This window comes from Dunckerocampus dactyliophorus, chromosome 19, assembly GCF_027744805.1.
Source record: "Dunckerocampus dactyliophorus isolate RoL2022-P2 chromosome 19, RoL_Ddac_1.1, whole genome shotgun sequence".
In the NCBI taxonomy this organism is placed as follows: Eukaryota; Metazoa; Chordata; class Actinopteri; order Syngnathiformes; family Syngnathidae; genus Dunckerocampus; species Dunckerocampus dactyliophorus.
The window spans coordinates 18,180,142-18,197,500 of NC_072837.1; the positions used below are offsets into that span (position 1 = coordinate 18,180,142).

Here is a 17,359-nt window from a genome sequence, read left to right on the forward strand (position 1 = left end):
AATTATGAAATAAAAATTTGACATTAAATTATAATGAAATATAATTTATTTAAAAATATTAAATAAAATGATGACATAAAATGTCTGAATTCTAATATAAAAAGTCCTAATTATGAAATAAAGTCATGAGATAAAAAGTCAAGATTTTGAGATTTTAAAAATGATTAGATAAAATGTCAAAATTATGAGAGAAAACATTGAAATGATTTAGAGAAAGTCGTAATTATGAGAAAATAAAGTCTAAATTATTCAATACAAATTTGAAAAAGTTGAAATTGCAAGATAAGAAAGTCATAATTATGAGGTAAAAAGTCGAAATGATGAGATAAAAAGTCGCAATTACTAGATACAAAGTCCAAGTTATGAGATACAAAGTGCACATGCACCGCCTTCGTCACATGGCGCTCGGCACATGTGCAATTTGTGTCTCATAATTTGGACTTTTTATCTCGTAATTGCGACTTAGCGTTGGCATATGTTTTTTTCTTGGGCTTCCGTAGCTTTGTGATGGCTTGGTTGACTTTTGAAGTCATGTGTGACATCGAGCATTTGTGCCGAATAAGAACGCACAGCAGTCGTATCTTTGGCTCGCTTTCGACTGACAAGTCAACAGTCTTTTTTTTCCACACGTGTGCATCATAGACGTACAAATACTAGAAATTATTGTAGCATTAGCCCTTTAATGACAACAGCAGATGTCAGAAAATGAGATGAGAGACTCTGAGAATGACATTCATTCATCCACGCATCATAAGGCGATGACGCGGTCGGACAAAAATGCCTTTTGCGGCGTCCTCAGACATAACCGCACGAGCCCAGAGCAGTACGACATGAGCGGGCTGGTCCGCTTTGATGGATCTCCCTCCAGCTCAGACTAATGACTTTTTTTTCCGTTCTGCGCTCCGTGTTCATTCAGCGATGTTACGACACATAAATCCTTTTTTCCGCCCCCACGTGAAAACAGTTTTAGGTCACCAAAAACAACGTCAGCCATTAGAAGGCATTTGCGTGTACGTACGTGTTTGCACCGGCGTAAAATGCTGCAATTGTCTGCTTTTTAAACATTTTGTAAAAGGTTTTATTGCCGTTTGAAGTCATATTTGAGCATTTTTAACAGTAAAAAGACATTACCCGCCAGTCGTATAAGTGTAAAAAGAAGTTCACCACTGTTAAAAACCAAAAAGACTCAGTTTTAACTTTCATATCACGGGTGTTTGAGTGGTTTTAGGAGCGTGTTTTCCTTGAAGATATGAGTTTATTTTCAGTTTAAGGCTGTTTGATTATGGATTATATGTTACGTATGTGATGTTGTATGTTATTCTCTGCTTTTGGTCACCCAAAAACAGCTTTTCAGAACACGTCAACCATGCGACAGCATTTTCATGCATAGGCATCGCCGTAAAGTTCTGTGCTCGTTTTATTTTGAAAAGCTTTGTCGTGGTTTTGTTGTTATTTTAAGTCATATTTATCATTTTTAACGGTCTTGCAATATATATATATATATATATATATATATATATATATATATATATATATATATATATACTGTATATATATATATATATATATATATATATATATATACTGTATATATATATATTAAATATATATTTTTTATGTATATTTTTATGTATATAAAAATATATTTTACCAAAAAAAACATTTAAATGAGCCACCCTAAAAACCACTAAATAATTATTCAACATGATAGTCATTATTAATAATGAAATAATAATTCTGCACTTGTTTTGTTTTTAATCATTTGCTATGGTTTTGTTTACTTGCGTGATACCGTGCCTTTTCTGGAATTGGCTTTCTTCGGGCTTCCAATTGGCTGAAATGAGCCAATGAGTGGGTTTTCATGTGACCTCATGGCATTGGTGTGAAATGAGCAAAAATTGTTACTATTAATAATAACAATACACTTTGACAAAATGTGTCATATCAAAACGCCTTCATTCTTTTTGTCTATGTGGCCCACGTTGGAAAAAGTTAGGACGCCCCCACACCTAATAGATCACTCATATGAGTGTAAAAATAAGTTCAGCACGAAAAACAATAAAACACTTTTCCCCCCCCTAAAAATACCACACCGCCTTCCTTTTCTTCACTTCTCCTTTGCCTTTTTTTTCTTAAATTGATATTTATAGCGCGTTTGTGAAGTCAGACTTGAGGAATTCCCAGTGTGGGGTCCCAGGCCTCCGAGCAGACTTCACCTTTCCAGATGAAAGCAGCTTGAGGGTGTGGGGGGGCGGCGGTGTTGCGCTTCAGACGGCAGGAATGTGGGATGTCTGGGGGGGAGGGGGTTGGTGGGGGGGTTCAGGAAGCCAGGAAAGAATGCCAAGCATGTCCATGTTTGTCCAGGGCTGGCTCTCCATTCAGACCCCCCGCACCCCCCTCCCTCTTCCCTCCTCCTCGGTGACGTGTCGCCACGAGGGCCGACGGCCATAAAAGCGGCGCCGCGCTCCGACCAGAACTCAGACCGAGCCGTCGGACCAACCGAAGCTAAACTCTAGCTTTCACCCCGGAGTCCACCTCCTCAGACACGAGATCCACTCGATCGCGGACGCTTTCTACTCGCTCCGAAGGACAGCAAGGCTTATCCCCTCCACCGACTTCCAGGAAGAATCTTTTCAAAAGTTCCAGAAAGAAAAAAGATGCTCGCCGGGATGAAGAAAGTGCTTTTCCTGCCTTTTGTGTGCATCGTCTTCTCCTGCATGGTAAGTCCTCACCTTCTCTTGGTGTCTGCTAGCGTCCGTCCTGCGCCCAACTAAGCGTCTTTGTTGCGTCCAGGCTGCAGGCCAAGAGTGCAGCGGCCAGTGCACGTGCCCCGCGGACCCCCCTCGCTGCGCCCCCGGCGTGAGCCTGGTGCCGGACGGCTGCGGCTGCTGCAGGGTTTGTGCCAAGCAGATGGGGGAGCTGTGCACCGAGAGGGACGCCTGCGACCCCCACAAGGGCCTCTACTGCGACTTCGGCTCCCCCATCAATAGACGCATCGGAGTCTGCACAGGTGAGCCCCCCCCCGGCCTTTTAAAGCATGTTTGATGAGCTGGATGGTGACCGTGTGTTTTGTTCCAGCGAGAGAGGGCGCCACCTGTGTGTTTGGAGGAATGGTGTACAAAAGCGGCGAGAGCTTCCAGAGCAGCTGCAAGTACCAGTGTACCTGCCTGGACGGAGCGGTGGGCTGCGTCCCCCTCTGCTCCATGGACGTGCGCCTCCCCAGTCCCGACTGCCCCATGCCCAGACGGGTCAAGGTGCCCGGCAAGTGCTGTGAGGAGTGGGTGTGCGACGCTCCGCAGCACACAAACAGCTTCATGGGGTCTGTTTTGCCTGGTGAGTGAGCCCCCCCGCCCCATCCCACCCCACACACGCACATGCAAACACACACTCTTAAAACAAGCTTCCCTTATCCTAATGTTCTTCTTGTCCACACAGCTTACCGCCAAGAAGAGACCTACGGTCCAGATCCCTCCATGATGAGGGAGAACTGCCTGGTTCAGACCACCGAATGGAGCGCCTGCTCCAAGACCTGCGGCCTGGGGATCTCCACCCGGGTCACCAACGATAACCGCGAGTGCCGCCTGGAGAAGCAGACCCGGCTTTGCATGGTGCGGCCCTGCGAGTCCCAGCTGGAGCAGAGCATCAGGGTAAGTCTTACATCCGCACGTAACTAATAGAGTGCAATTTTAATACAGCAACATTGCAGTTATCAAAATAGGATTATGTTTAATGAAGTCAACATTCGAAAAGTCATTGTCCTTTTGTTGGCAGAAAGGGAAAACTGCTCTCACTATTGCTCTTCTATCATCAAATATCATTATTTTGCAAAATGGGAGCAAATAAAATATAATATTGTCTTTTTTGGGGTTAAAATGAAATTAAGTTAAATAAAATAAATGTGTAGAAAATAAAATGTAATAAAATAGAATTTCATAGAATAATATTGCATATATTTAAATAACATTTTAGGTAATAAAATAAAAAATATATATAATGAAATATTTTTCTCAGAAAGGGGAAAAATTTGTCCTTTTTTTGGCAAAATAAAATTAAGTTAAAATAAATGTATAAAAAATATAATAAAATACGATGTAATCAAATAATATTTCATATTTTTTAATTAAATTAAATTAAAATATATAATATAAAAACTGTTGGCAGAAAGGGGAAAATGCACTTTTGAGCAAAAATAAATGAAGTTAAATAAAATAAATTTATTTTTTTTAAATGTAATAAAATACAATTTAATAAAATTGTTATTACAATAAAATTACATTTAGATATAAATATATAATATAAAATAAAAATATCAGAAAGGGGAAAAAGGCACTTTTGGGCAGATAAAATGTATGTTAAATAAAATACATAGATAAAAAATAAAATTGAATAAAATAAAATAATAAAAAATAAAATACTAATGCATTGATTGAAATAAAATTACATTGAATTAAAATATATAAATATATGATATATTTTTTCTGGCAGACAGAAAACAATTAAGTTAAATACAATACAATTGATTAATATTTAATTTAACAATTGAAATTGTAATTTTATTCAAATAAAATAAAATGTGATTCAATTTAATTTAATTTTTGTTCTTTTTTTTTTTTTTGTCAGAAAGGGAAAAAATGCATCCGCACCCCAAGACTCTCCAAGCCCATGAAGTTTGAGATCTCCGGCTGCACCACCACCAAGTCCTACAGGCCCAAGTTCTGCGGCGTGTGCCTGGACGGCCGCTGCTGCACCCCCCACCGGACCACCACCCTGCCCATGGAGTTCAAGTGCCCCGACGGGCAGGTGATGAAGAAGCACATGATGTTCATCAAGTCGTGCGCCTGCCACCACAACTGCCCCGGCGAGAACGACATCTTCGAGTCCATGTACTACAAGAAGATGATGGGCGACATGGCGTGAGGGGCCACCAGGGGGCGACCACACGGCAGCTTTGTGACTTGAAAACGTCTCATCTCGCAGCTCGGTATATCAAACGCCTGCAAGTTTTGTCTTTTATTTTGACGTTCTTTGCTGAAAAAGTAGTCGGACACGTGTGGTGTCTGTGTCGTTGTGTGCGGCTGGTGCACTTTCAAAGCTCAGACTGAGAGTTGCCTTGCAGCTCAGAGAGATTCCTGCACTATCACGTCCATTTTGGTTTGGGCAGCTTTCCAAACCAAACCGTCCATTTTTTACGCTCAATTTTGACCTCCTCTCTAAATGAGGTGTGTAGTAACTCCCCCCGCCCATAGAGGGCGTCTGCAGACCACAGCAGGCCACTGTTCTTCTTCCCCTCTGCAAACATGGCTGAATATGTGTGTGTGTGTTTTGTGTGTGTGTATGAGTTTCCGTCCTGAGGAGGAAAAAAAAAAAAAAGTTAGGACGCACTGAGAAAAAGAAGAAGGAAACAAAAGAGTCTATTTTGTACATAAATAGAACGAAAAGACTGGAAGAATTGTTATTTCATTCTTTGTTTGTGTAAATGATGTATATATTTGTACAGTGTAAGTTAATTTAAAAGCCAAATTTGTTCTGTGCTTTGGAAAATGTATCATTAGTGTTTTTTGGACGACAGTATTTTGTACTATTTTATTGAGAAGTGTGACACATTGTTACATGTTTCACTTTGTAGCTGGAAATAAAAATGTTATATTTTTTGATACAAACACGACAGCTGCCTTTCTTTCTTTGCTTCTGTGAAGTCAGTTTAAAGATAGATGTCTGCCAGATGAAGAATCATACGCCTGTAAATACTTCACCACTGCAAACTACAATCATAATCATAAACATATTGTTAAATACTTCTAAAATGAGCTTTCATCTTTGTAAAGCCAGGATCTCATTACATCGTGTACCTAATGAAGTGTTCAGTGATATATTCTGATGATGATCTTGATGCATAAATTGAGGGCCTTCAACAAACTAAGCTATGGACCAACAGGGGGCGCCCTCTGATGTCCATTTTGTTGCAATACCATCAAGGGAAAACGTATTTACGTGCAAGCGTCTACTGTAGTTTGCGGTTGTCTGTCGTCCTCTAGCGGCTGATTCGCGCACTACACCTGCTCTCATTCAATCGATTTGACAGACGCTGGCCACATGTCAGATTGCTTAGAGTTGGCATCTTTGTTTTCCAAGTGTTCCATTGAAAATGCCGTTTTTGATGCCACGATTAGCGTAACATAAACTAATGTAATCCTTTCTAACCCTTTATCATTATAATGTCCCAATATTATAATAATATAATTATTTTGTTTACCTTTCAAAGAAGAAGTCATTGTTAAACACGTTTTTGGAAGATTTGTAACATATTGTAGCGACCGGTGTATCGTGTGGTTCTGAGCTGCTGTTCGGGGTTATGGGCTGCAGAGGGCGGTGACGTGTTGCTTGCTGGGTGCGGCTCTTAGCGAATGAGTCCGTAGAAGAAGTGAATGAGGAAGTGTTTACAGTTTTTTCCCCACTGATCTGTATGATACATCTGGATAGCCCATTGGCGATGACTTGTGAAGCCACACGGCCGCCATATTGCCACTCTCAAGAAACACTTCTCGGACAATCTTTTGCATTCGTGGTGAACTTCTTTTATTAATTCGGATTGGACACAAATTTTGCCTTAAGATGCCTGCATGTGCAGCTATTAACTGCACAAATCGCCAGTTCAAAGGCTGTGGACGAACATTTCACCTGTAAGTATGATTGAAATTGGATAATCTAAGGGTATTTGGATAGGTGTAAGGCTTTGATCAAGGCGACGGTGTTTTGCACTGTCGATCTCAGATATTTTCGATCGTGTAAAATTCCTCTGATTAAATGTATGTCCAGAATTGATACGTTTATATAGCTCTATAATAGCTAGTAGGAAATTTACGTAGTTTTTGTGATATCATGATATATGTATTTCTTTATTTTCACCTTTTCCTGTGTAGGTTTCCGTTTAGCCGTCGACAGTTGCTGGCATCATGGCTCGTAAACATGAGACGAGATCTGTGGACACCAACACGTAAATCAGTCCTTTGTAGTGACCACTTCGAAGCAGCATGTTTTGACAGAACTGGCCAAACAACACGTCTCAAAAAGGATGCAGTTCCCACAGTTTTCCAGTTTCCAAGGCATTTGCAGAAGGTATGCATTTTACAATTTCATTTTCTTACTCCTAACAATTACCATGGAGACATTTTTCAACTTCAGTATTTTCTGTTGAGAGTTTTTAGTAATGCATTAAACTGAAATAGTAAGATTTATAACACAGATGTGATATTTTTAAGCTTAATTGTAATGCTTTTAACATTTCTCCTTTTTCTGTTGATATCTCCATTAGCACCATTTTGGGGTCATTTAATTTCAGTGCTGCCATTAATTTCCAAAAAAAGTTTTTGTACTATTTTTTTCCCTTCATATTTCTGTCCCAATGAAACCACCTCATTATTGATGCCTAATTGAGGCTTTAAAAAATGACTGAATAAAATCAATGAATGAATATTAAAATATTAAACTGAAAATATAAGGAAAAAGAATGAAATCATCTTGTCAAATTGAACATTTTTGTGTTCCTAATGAATTTCTACACGACTACTGTTCTAGTCCAGTATAACATGCAAAGCAACATGACTGTTTGCTTGGAGTATTAATTTGTTTGTTTTTTCATTTTTATGAAGGTGTTTTGATGACATCTTAAGGAAAATGATTCATTTAAAAATATATCATGAGAGAAAGAAAAAAAGGTAATAAATTTACGACCCACTGTAGCAATTATGATCCATGTCCTGTGAAATGTATGAAAGTGGCAAAATTTCCACCCCTTAGCTTTTGTTTTCTAGATACCGAAACCCTGCAGAAAACCTCCAAAGGAAAGAAACTATGCTCAACCAAGTTTGGATGAGGAGGAGGAAGCAAACAACACAGCCCCCCAAGATTCACCAAGTTCATCTGCCATCCTTGATGATCACTGCTATGCTACACTGCAAAGTCCAAGAACAGTCAAAAGGAGACTTGATGAAGCCTTCGTCCAAATTGATAGCCTGCAGAAGAAAGTGAAGGTGTTGCAGCAAAAGTCGCTTCGGTTAAAAAGACGAGTCACACATCTGAAGGAAGTTGTCACAACTTTGGAGGAGGAGAAGCTCATTTCTGCCAATGGGGCTGATGGGGCTTTAATGCTTTTTATTTTAAAATAGATGTTCTGCAAGCCTCTTCATCTGCTTTGTACACTATGTACGCTGTGCCAACGTAGTCTGCGACGTACGAGATGTGAGTGGTAAGATGGCCTCTCTGTGGCTTCAGCGGCTTGCACGGGCGGGTGCGACGTATGAACTCACTGATCTGTACGAAAAAAATCTGGATAGCCCATTGGTCAATGACTTGTGACGCCACGTGGCCGCCATATTGCCACGCACAAGAAACACTTCTCGGACAATCTTTGGCATTCGTGGTGAACTTTTTATTAATTCGGATTGGACACAAATTTTGCTAAGCCGTGACGGTAAGTAACGGAGGCAAAAACGATGGTACGTGCAAAGAAAAATATTGTTGAGGCGGTAGGTGGTGTATAAAGTTGTATAAGCACTGGTGTGGTACATGTCCTAAGCGTATATTTTCTATATTTTCATATGTCACTACTGTGTATTTGTATGGCAAATTAAATTTGATACGTTGTTTTTTTTTTTTGCAAAAATCTTTATTACAGCAAAACCAACAAACAAGTTACGTAACAAAAATAGGACACGCTGCTGTCATCAGATGACACGGAGATATAAAACACACACAAAACCCCTACGATTGTCTGCAAGTGAACGTCATAGCTGGGCATCGGTGACGTGGAACTGCAAGGACACACAAAGCAGACGTGTGATCGCACATCAACAGTCTGAAGGAGGAAGGAAGGGAAAAGATGTTTCATTTTGCCCACAAAAGCTGTGCGAAATGTCGCAACTAACTCTGGAGTGCGTCAGTGGAGTGGTAGCAGTTTCAAAACACGCACACACGGCATGAGCGCTAACACGGTGGATTAACGGAATAGAGAAAGCCAACACAGCCTTGCAGCTTCCACGTGTGTAGCTGAGCTCCGGGATTTGTTTTTAAGATGTGTAGCGAAGCCTTAATGACGTCATAAAAAAGGGGATGATCGATCTAGCGACGCACTCTTAGATCTGTGTGAAAATGTCACATTTGCACGACGGGGGACTTGCAACTTATCAAGGTGGTGTTGACCTTGCGTATGCACCGCACTTACGATTTCTCCTAAATGCAAAGATTTTTGACGCTTGCTCCGAGTGGTGAGGTAGAATGATGGCGGCAGTGTTGCGGGCAGAACACGGCCCCCCCCGAAAAACCCTCCATGGCGTCTAATGTATGTGGACACCACATGTGCAAACATACCCTAAATGCTCCAATTAACACCTCCATTCAATTTCCTACTGTGGTCGCCAGGTCCTGTGGTGGTTTTTTCTTTTTTTTTTTTTTAAATACCTCCACAACATTGCTGCATTTGAAGTATCTCTGAGCTCTGCATGCACTTGAAAACGTTGCTCCTTACCGCTATTACAACATTGGTTGTGTTGCTGCTGCCGCGTCGTGGAATCGACTTCATAAATGACCATGTGGTCAAAGTGTGCGACGTTCTCCCTTTCCGCTTTCTCATGCACTCCAAATCATGATCAAGGTAACAAAAAAAGAACTTGTTTTCAATATAATATAAACGTCCCAGCTCTAATTAGAGCATTTATGGTAACTGGCAGGAATGCACGGGTGCAGACGGCCGCAATGTATCCCGGGGGGGGTTATGCTTCTCCACAGGACGACGCCTTGTCCTTCAGCAAGTCCAGACACACGTGACAACTCCAGCTTCCTGTAGAACGACACGGGGTGTAAAATATGATCACAATAACATAAATAACATTCCAATATTATATTATACATATAATATCAATTTAAAAAATATACAATAATAAAAATATATATATTGTAAGAATTAATAATAAAAATAGATAAAATAGTCTTTAAAAATGTGAGCTGTTTTCCATCTTCTTTTGTCATACCATCAGGCGGCTGCGTCATGGGCGGCTTCAGGCAGTACATGTGGTAGCCTCTGTCGCAGTCGTCGCAGAACAGCAGCTGGTCCTGCACGGAAACGCCACGCTTAACGCCTTCTGGCGCAAACACAAATCCCCCCCGAAATCCACGCCGCAACAGTCAAGTACGTACGTCATTCTCCGAGGTGCCGCAGAGGCTGCATGACTTGCACTCGATGCACTGCCACTGGTACGTCCTCACGGCGTGCATCATGTTGTCCGTGAACTGCAGACATGTTGGGTGACCTGCGTACACGCACGGACAAACGATAGCTTCACTTTAAAGCAGACGGAGTATTGGGGCCACACTGGAAAAAAAATAATCTGTCATTTCGAGAATAAAGTGGTAAATGTAGGAGAATAAAGTGGTAAATGTAGGAGAATAAAGTGGTAATATGAGGTGTGATGGTGTCATACGTGTCAGGGAAAATCCAGCATAGCTCTTCAGGAAGGAAGGAAACTTTCCTCGTGCTTCAGGCAAGCTTTTATTTATAACGTGGCAGCAAAACAGAGCAGTTGAGTACAAAGCGATTAGCATAGGTTAGCAACATCTCACTTCCGCCTTCCTTACCCCCCCCCCCCCCCCCCCCACACACACACATGCCCAGGGCCAACGGTGACACAAGTCCCCCCTTTTTATAGCCGTCTCAGGCAATGCCTGTAACTTTATTCTGAAAATCTCCGATTATTTTAATACTTCGTCGCAACAGGCATTGCCTGAGACAGCTGTGAAAAGAGGGGCCTTTTGTGACCCTTGGCCTTGGGCAAAGGTAATATTACGACTTTTTCCTTGTAAATTTGCGCCTTTTTTCCTCATAAATGTACTACTTTAGTCTCATAAATTTGCGACTTTATTCTCGAAATCTCTGATTTTTTTTTTCAATGTGGCCCTAATACTCCGTCGCATCGGCTAGCTTGTAATTGTGATCAACTTAAAAAAGCCTCTTGTTGTTATCATGTCAGGCTAGCAGTATTAGTGACTCAGGAAGGCCTGCAACGTAGCGCCAGTTAGCGCTTTAGCGCGAGAAGTGTTCCTTCCACTTTGTTTTTTTGCTGATTTTACCTCCCGATGATCGAGCTTTGAAATCTTTTCTGAGCAAATGCTAAGCTAATTGGCTGGCTTCATGTTTATAACGATGTATGTTATCGTGTAAAGTGTGGGATTAGTGAAAGATTGAGCATTAGCTCAAGCTACGGAAGTTAGCGCCTCCTGCTCCCTGGCAACACAGGCAGGTACCCCAACTTTCTGGCTCCACGCTGCCCCCTAGTGACTTCACAGCGTTTCTGGAGCAAGGACTCACCCGAGCGTCCGCAGTCGGAGCAGGACACCAGCTCCTCGGCTCGGCCCGTTTTCCTGTTGGAGTCCTGGTCTCCAAGGCAGAAGTCGCAGTAGTCGTTGGGAATGATGACACCGTCTGGACCCTTCTGAGCTGCAATCACACACACACACACGCGTTAGCAGTGATTGTTGTATTTGTGAAGGATGGGTTCTAGTCTTGCGGCGTACGTTTGTGGTTCTCGGAGGTGCGTGGCGGTGGAGACGGGGCCGGATCACTTTCCTTCTCCTCCTCACCCTCCTCCTCGGCCAGGTGTGTGTGTGTGTAGTGGTAGCTCAGGCCAGGACGGTTCTTGTAGCGCTTCCCACAGACTGCGCATAAAAAAAACACATTCACACCTGCTACACCTGCTACACCTGCTACACCTTATCTCAGTCATGACTGCTTTAACATTGCTACTTTAGTTCATATTGGAAAACTAGAAAGGAGCACGATGGCCAAACAAGTCATACAACTATGATGAAGTCATCATTTTATGGGAATAAAGTTAGCCATGTATTTTTCCACTAAAGCCAAAACATATTAGGAAGAAAAGAGGCATCATTGTACGGCATGACATTAAAAAACTCAATTAAGAATGAATGTAGTTAATAATACAGTGTGAGGGCAAAGGTCATGTTGCCACGGAACACTCTCCTAATACAACATCATGACTTTATTGTTACTTTTTTGCTTCAAAACATGCTTTATTTTTGGAATGTTCTAACTTTTTAAATGTCAAATGGAATGTGTAACACATTATTGATGTAATGTTTCAGGTTTTTTGTTCTCGAACACACCCACCGTCACATTGCGCATTTTTTCCCTAAATAAAATACGACTTTTTTCCCCTCATATCACAACTTTTTTCATTTTTTTCACACTATAAAAAGTTTATTGTAGTAACATCATGACTTTACTTTTGTAATATTGCAACTCTATCGATTTTTCCTATTTTTTCAACATTATTTGTATTACAGCTTTATTGTTGTGATATTTTGTTGAAACGCGTACGCCTTTTATACTTTTTGTTGCCTAAAAAGTCATTTTTTTCTCATATTAAAACTTTTTTTGTGTTTTTTTTTTTCTTTTTTCCACAACTTTTTAAAATCCTAGTGACATAACCAATTTTCCTGTCGCGATATTGTGACTCTTTAAACTTCTTACAACTTGTATCTTACTATTTTTCATCATTTCGTAACTCTCAAAAACACGATTTGTGTGACACTACAACTTTATTCCTTGTTGTATGTACCTTTGCGACTTTGAATGTTACAACTTTGATGTTGCAGCGCAAGGACGTGTTTCTGGTCATTTTTGCATAACGTTGTTGTAGCACATAATGTGATGACGGTATTGGCATTTTTAATTAGTTCAACTCATTTTTATTGAACGTGTACACCAGAGGTGTCCAGACTTTTTCCATGTAGCTTTTGGAATGTATGTGAAATGCTCCTAAAAATGACGTTTTTCCATAATAATATTTTATTCTAGTAAAATTGCAGCTTTTGTTCTTCATTCGATGATGACTTTTTTCTTAATATTTTGTCTTTATTCCCGTAAAATGACAGCTGTTTTTTTCATTTCAGCTTTCCTCTTGTAAATTTTCTTCTCGTAATTATAACTTTATATCTTTTGTAACAATAATGTATAGTTTTTTTTTATTTCAACAATGTTACTAAGATGATAATTTTCCTAATTTTACAAGTTTATTCTCATAAAATTGAAACTTTTTCTGATTAGAAAACTTGTTTTTTTTCTCTTAATATTTTGATCTTACTCTGGTCAAATTTCTGCTGTTAATTTTTTGGTATAATTTTCCAAACATTTCAACTTTCTTCTTGTACATATTTTCTCCTAATATTTTGACTTTATTCCTGTGTTATAAATTTTCCCCCAACTTCAGTTTCCAAAAATGACAACTTTATTCATTGTTTTTTTCTTTACAAAAAAAACTTTTGTCTTTAATATTTCAACGCCGTGCTACTAAAATGACATTTTTCCTCATACTTTTACTTTATTCTTGTGACATGATGGCTTTTTCTCCTCGCTAGATTACAGCTCTTCTCTTAATATTTGGACTTTTGATTGATTTTCCCATTTTTGCTGCTGTTGTGGGTTTTTTTAGGTGTTAAATTACATTTTGAGACTGTGCTGTGGGCCGATAAAATCACAGCCGCGGGCCGCACTTTGGACACCCCTGGTGTACACCCCTGGTGTACACCTTTTATTCTTATCATATTGACGTTTCCCTAAAAAATATACATTTTGTCCTCATACTACAATATTTGTTCTCATAAAACATGTTTTTTTTTTTTTTTTTTTTTTACCTTTTTTCACATAATTGCAACATTTTCCTCGCCACGTAACGACTTTACGGCGGTAATATCACAAGTCTTTACAGTACTTACAACTTGTATGTTAATATTTTTCATAATATTACAACCCGTTTCTCTCAAAAAAGCACAATTTATGTCACGTTATAACTTTATTCCCGTAACTTTGTGACTTATTTCTCATAAATGTACGCCTTTTTTATGTTTAGAGTGGCCCTCCGTGTGGCTCCTTTTCTACGAAACAAATATCCACAGGACTTGTGAGTCATACGTGAATGGAAACAACGTGGAAACAGGAATACAGTACAATAAGGGAGAGGAGTGGGAAACATGCACGCGTCGAAGCCAGCCAGCTACCAAGTTAGCATGTTTCACTACAGCCACGTGGTAAAGCGTTGATGCCATGCATTTTACATTCAGCACGTTTCCATGTTAGATATCTGCAAACAGCACGCGGGTTGTTGGATAAGAAACACAGTGCCCCGGGTTCCGATACCTTCTTCAGCCTGTTTTGAGTTATGCTTTTGTTTGTGTCTATCTGGAACAGAGGAGACACACAAGCAAAAAAAAAAAAAGAGACAGACAGACAGGAAAATGGGGATGAGATAATGTTTTCGTTTTTTTCCTCCTATAAAAGGTTCATTCGTCAGTCCGCATCCTTCCTGTGGAGGAGAGTCGCATGCTGATGAGGGCTGAACAGCAAAGTCTTTTCATGCTTTTTTTTTTTTACGAACACGAGGAGCGGGGCTATCACTGACACGTGACAGGAAGTGACTTGAAATGTTATCACAGCCACACTCGCATGTCCAGACTGTGCGAATTAACGAACAAGTACCAGAAATACGTATAGATATATTTGTATTTTTTGTTTTTTAAAAAAGATGTTTCTTCTCTTACTGTCGCAAACGTAAGGTTTGTCCTGGTCGTCCACGCTCGCAGCTTCTGCCTTCTTACGACTGGACCCTCTGTTCTGGAAAACACAACATGCGTTTTCAAGTAACGCCACAAGATGGCGGTGTAACCGCGTTGAAGTATCATGAGTGGTGACTCACTTTCCCCCTGTTTCTGTTCTTCCTCTTAGGAGTGTCCACTTCAAAGTCTTCGTCATCCTGAAAGCCGTCGCCGTTTTCCTCGGCCTCGAGAACCCTCTACACAGCAAACAAGCAAAAAGAGAGGTTTATAAATGCTGCTTAGTACAATAATCCTTTTTTATCGCGGTTAATCGGTTCGACCGCGATAAGTGAATATAACAAAGGATTATTTTCGTAGTTATGGCATAGGAAACCTGTTTACAGTCTTCTAAATACGTTTTGAAAACATTATTAGAGCCCTCAAGACATGAAATAACGCTCCTGTAGTCACATTTACACTCGTATTACCCAATATAGTCGACAGAATAAGAGTAAATAAGCCATGTAAGACATGAATAAAACTCCTGCTTCAGTGGTGTCACAGGAAATGTGTCCCCTACGGAACCTTAGTGAGGAGTCTATTGCCGGGACTATATTCACAATAACAATGCATATTCCGCCTGGTATTTGTATTTTAGTTCATTTTGTTAGATCATTTAGCTATTTTTATTCTTGAAAATGCTTAATTTAGGCCAAGAATATGCATGCTTTAAAAAAATACAAATTATGTATTCAACCAGTGATTATTAATTTTTGAAAAATCACAATATAGCAAGGGGTTAGTGTACAGTGTTCCCTCGCTACATCGCAGTTCACGTTTCGCGGATTCGTGGGTTTTTTGAGTTTTAATTTTTTTCAACAGCATGCATTGTGTTCTGTGTCCTTGTGGCGTATTAGAGCGATCTATCGGTGCTCTGCTGTGTCTGCTATTGTATTTACTGCTGCAACCAGTAGAGGGTGTTGTATACTCCACCTGTCTCAGTGTGTTTACGTGCCTGCACGAGCATATTAGGAACCCGCAGCAGACAATAGCCGGCCAGATATAGAGCCCCAACTGTCCTCATTGGCTACGGGAGAACCCGCCCATTGTGTTCTGCATCCTGATTGGCTGTGAACCATTGTCAATCAATCTCCTTCGTGCCGTCGCTGGCGAACTGCGTGAGCTGCTAGCTAACCGCCAACAAACAATAGAAGTACAAGAAGCTAAACTGGCTAAATGAAACTTTGGTTCAAGGAGTAAGACGAGGAGGACGACGGCAGGAGGAATAAGTTTTAACAAGGATACAAAAACGCTACAGCTTAACTGCGCCAGGATGGTCGGAGCAGTGAATATGCGTGAGTGACTTCATTATTTATTGTGTCCAGTCTAGTATATTGATCATTAAAATTCAAACCAACTTTGAACTGTGAGAGTGTTTAAATGAGAGAGAAATGGGAGAATGCGAATGTGAATGCCTGTCTGAGAAAAGTGTATAAAGTGTATTGTGAGGGGCTCGACAGCCTTAAAACACATCTGATAATGGTAGACAAATAAAGTTGGCTACTTCGCGGATTTCACTTATTGTGGGCTATTTTGGGAACCTATTCCCCGCGATAAGCGAGGAAACACTGTATTGCAATAACACTCTGTTACAGGTTGTACATATCTACGGCCACTAGAGGGCGCACAGCCTATACAAAAGTAGCTAAACCTGTATCTCCATACAAAAGTAAACACCTGTATCTCCATACAAAAGTAACTAAACCTGTATTTTCATAAAAAAGTAAACACCTGTATCTCCATACAAAAGTAACTAAACCTGTATTTTCATAAAAAAGTAAACACCTATATCTCCATACAAAAGTAAACACCTGTATCTCCATACAAAAGTAAACACCTGTATCTCCATACAAAAGTAAACACCTGTATCTCCATACAAAAGTAACTAAACCTGTATTTTCATACAAAAGTAAACACCTATATCTCCATACAAAAGTAACTAAACCTGTATTTTCATACAAAACTCTATTTATTTATTTATTTATTTGTATTATTTACTTGTATTAATGTCTCTTCTGTTGTTGTTGCTTAATTTATTGGTATATATGTTTATGTGTTTATGTTTCTTATGTTCTTATTCTTTCATTTGTTTTCTTTCTTTTCTTGGGAGAATGAACAGAATAAGATTTTCATTGCATGGTATAACTGCTGTTTTACTATGCACATGACAATAAAACTCTCTTGAATCTTGAATCTTGAAAAGTAAACACCTGTATCTCCATACAAAAGTAACTAAACCTGTATTTTCAGACAAAAGTAAACACCTGTATATCCATACAAAAGTAACTAAACCTGTATTTTAATAAAAAAGTAAACACCTGTATCTCCATACAAAAGTAACTAAACCTGTATTTTAATAAAAAAGTAAACACCTGTATCTCCATACAAAAGTAACTAAACCTGTATTTTCATACAAAAGTAAACACCTGTATCTCCATACAAAAGTAACTAAACCTGTATTTTCAGACAAAAGTAAACACCTGTATATCCATACAAAAGTAACTAAACCTGTATTTTAATAAAAAAGTAAACACCTGTATCTCCATACAAAAGTAACTAAACCTGTATTTTAATAAAAAAGTAAACACCTGTATCTCCATACAAAAGTAACTAAACCTGTATTTTCATACAAAAGTAAACACCTATATCTCTATACAAAAGTAACTAAACCTGTATTTCCATACAAAAGTAAATACCT

At 39.6% G+C, this 17,359-nt stretch overlaps 2 protein-coding genes and 1 long non-coding RNA gene across 6 annotated transcripts in view; 2 read left to right on the forward strand and 1 right to left on the reverse strand.

Moving 5' to 3' along the window:
• Positions 1-2,408: 2,408 nt before the first annotated feature.
• ccn2a (cellular communication network factor 2a) lies at positions 2,409-5,665 on the forward strand. Its single transcript, XM_054761723.1, has 5 exons — positions 2,409-2,720; positions 2,794-3,010; positions 3,079-3,333; positions 3,436-3,647; positions 4,621-5,665. The coding sequence occupies exons 1-5, from the start codon at positions 2,658-2,660 to the stop codon at positions 4,915-4,917; spliced, it is 1,044 nt and encodes a 347-aa protein (XP_054617698.1). The 5' UTR covers positions 2,409-2,657; the 3' UTR covers positions 4,918-5,665.
• Positions 5,666-6,477: 812 nt separating this feature from the next.
• On the forward strand, positions 6,478-8,758 carry LOC129172360 (uncharacterized). The gene is made up of 3 exons (XR_008566987.1): positions 6,478-6,680; positions 6,921-7,116; positions 7,650-8,758. It is a non-coding gene; the product is annotated as an uncharacterized LOC129172360 (long non-coding RNA).
• The window catches only part of dpf3 (double PHD fingers 3), a 25,521-nt gene continuing 15,829 nt past the window's right edge, over positions 7,668-17,359 (reverse strand). The window contains exons 5-12 of one of the 4 annotated variants that reach the window (XM_054761994.1): positions 14,763-14,858; positions 14,608-14,680; positions 14,207-14,248; positions 11,566-11,706; positions 11,360-11,488; positions 10,192-10,304; positions 10,026-10,107; positions 7,668-9,835 (exon numbers count right to left, since the gene is read on the reverse strand). In XM_054761994.1, the coding sequence (XP_054617969.1) occupies positions 9,768-9,835; positions 10,026-10,107; positions 10,192-10,304; positions 11,360-11,488; positions 11,566-11,706; positions 14,207-14,248; positions 14,608-14,680; positions 14,763-14,858 (744 nt within the window). In that variant the 3' untranslated portion in view covers positions 7,668-9,767. The remainder of the gene's footprint in view (positions 9,836-10,025; positions 10,108-10,191; positions 10,305-11,359; positions 11,489-11,565; positions 11,707-14,206; positions 14,249-14,607; positions 14,681-14,762; positions 14,859-17,359) is intronic. The other 3 variants (XM_054761996.1, XM_054761995.1, XM_054761997.1) reach the window with 3 other exon arrangements.

Bases quoted from the DNA above. Each gene is read 5' to 3' on its own strand.
- ccn2a (XM_054761723.1), top strand. From the start codon at position 2,658: ATGCTCGCCGGGATGAAGAAAGTGCTTTTCCTGCCTTTTGTGTGCATC. The intron at 2,721-2,793 runs GTAAGTCCTCAC...TGTTGCGTCCAG, and splicing joins GCATCGTCTTCTCCTGCATG to GCTGCAGGCCAAGAGTGCAG. The intron at 3,648-4,620 runs GTAAGTCTTACA...TTTTTTTGTCAG, and splicing joins AGCTGGAGCAGAGCATCAGG to AAAGGGAAAAAATGCATCCG.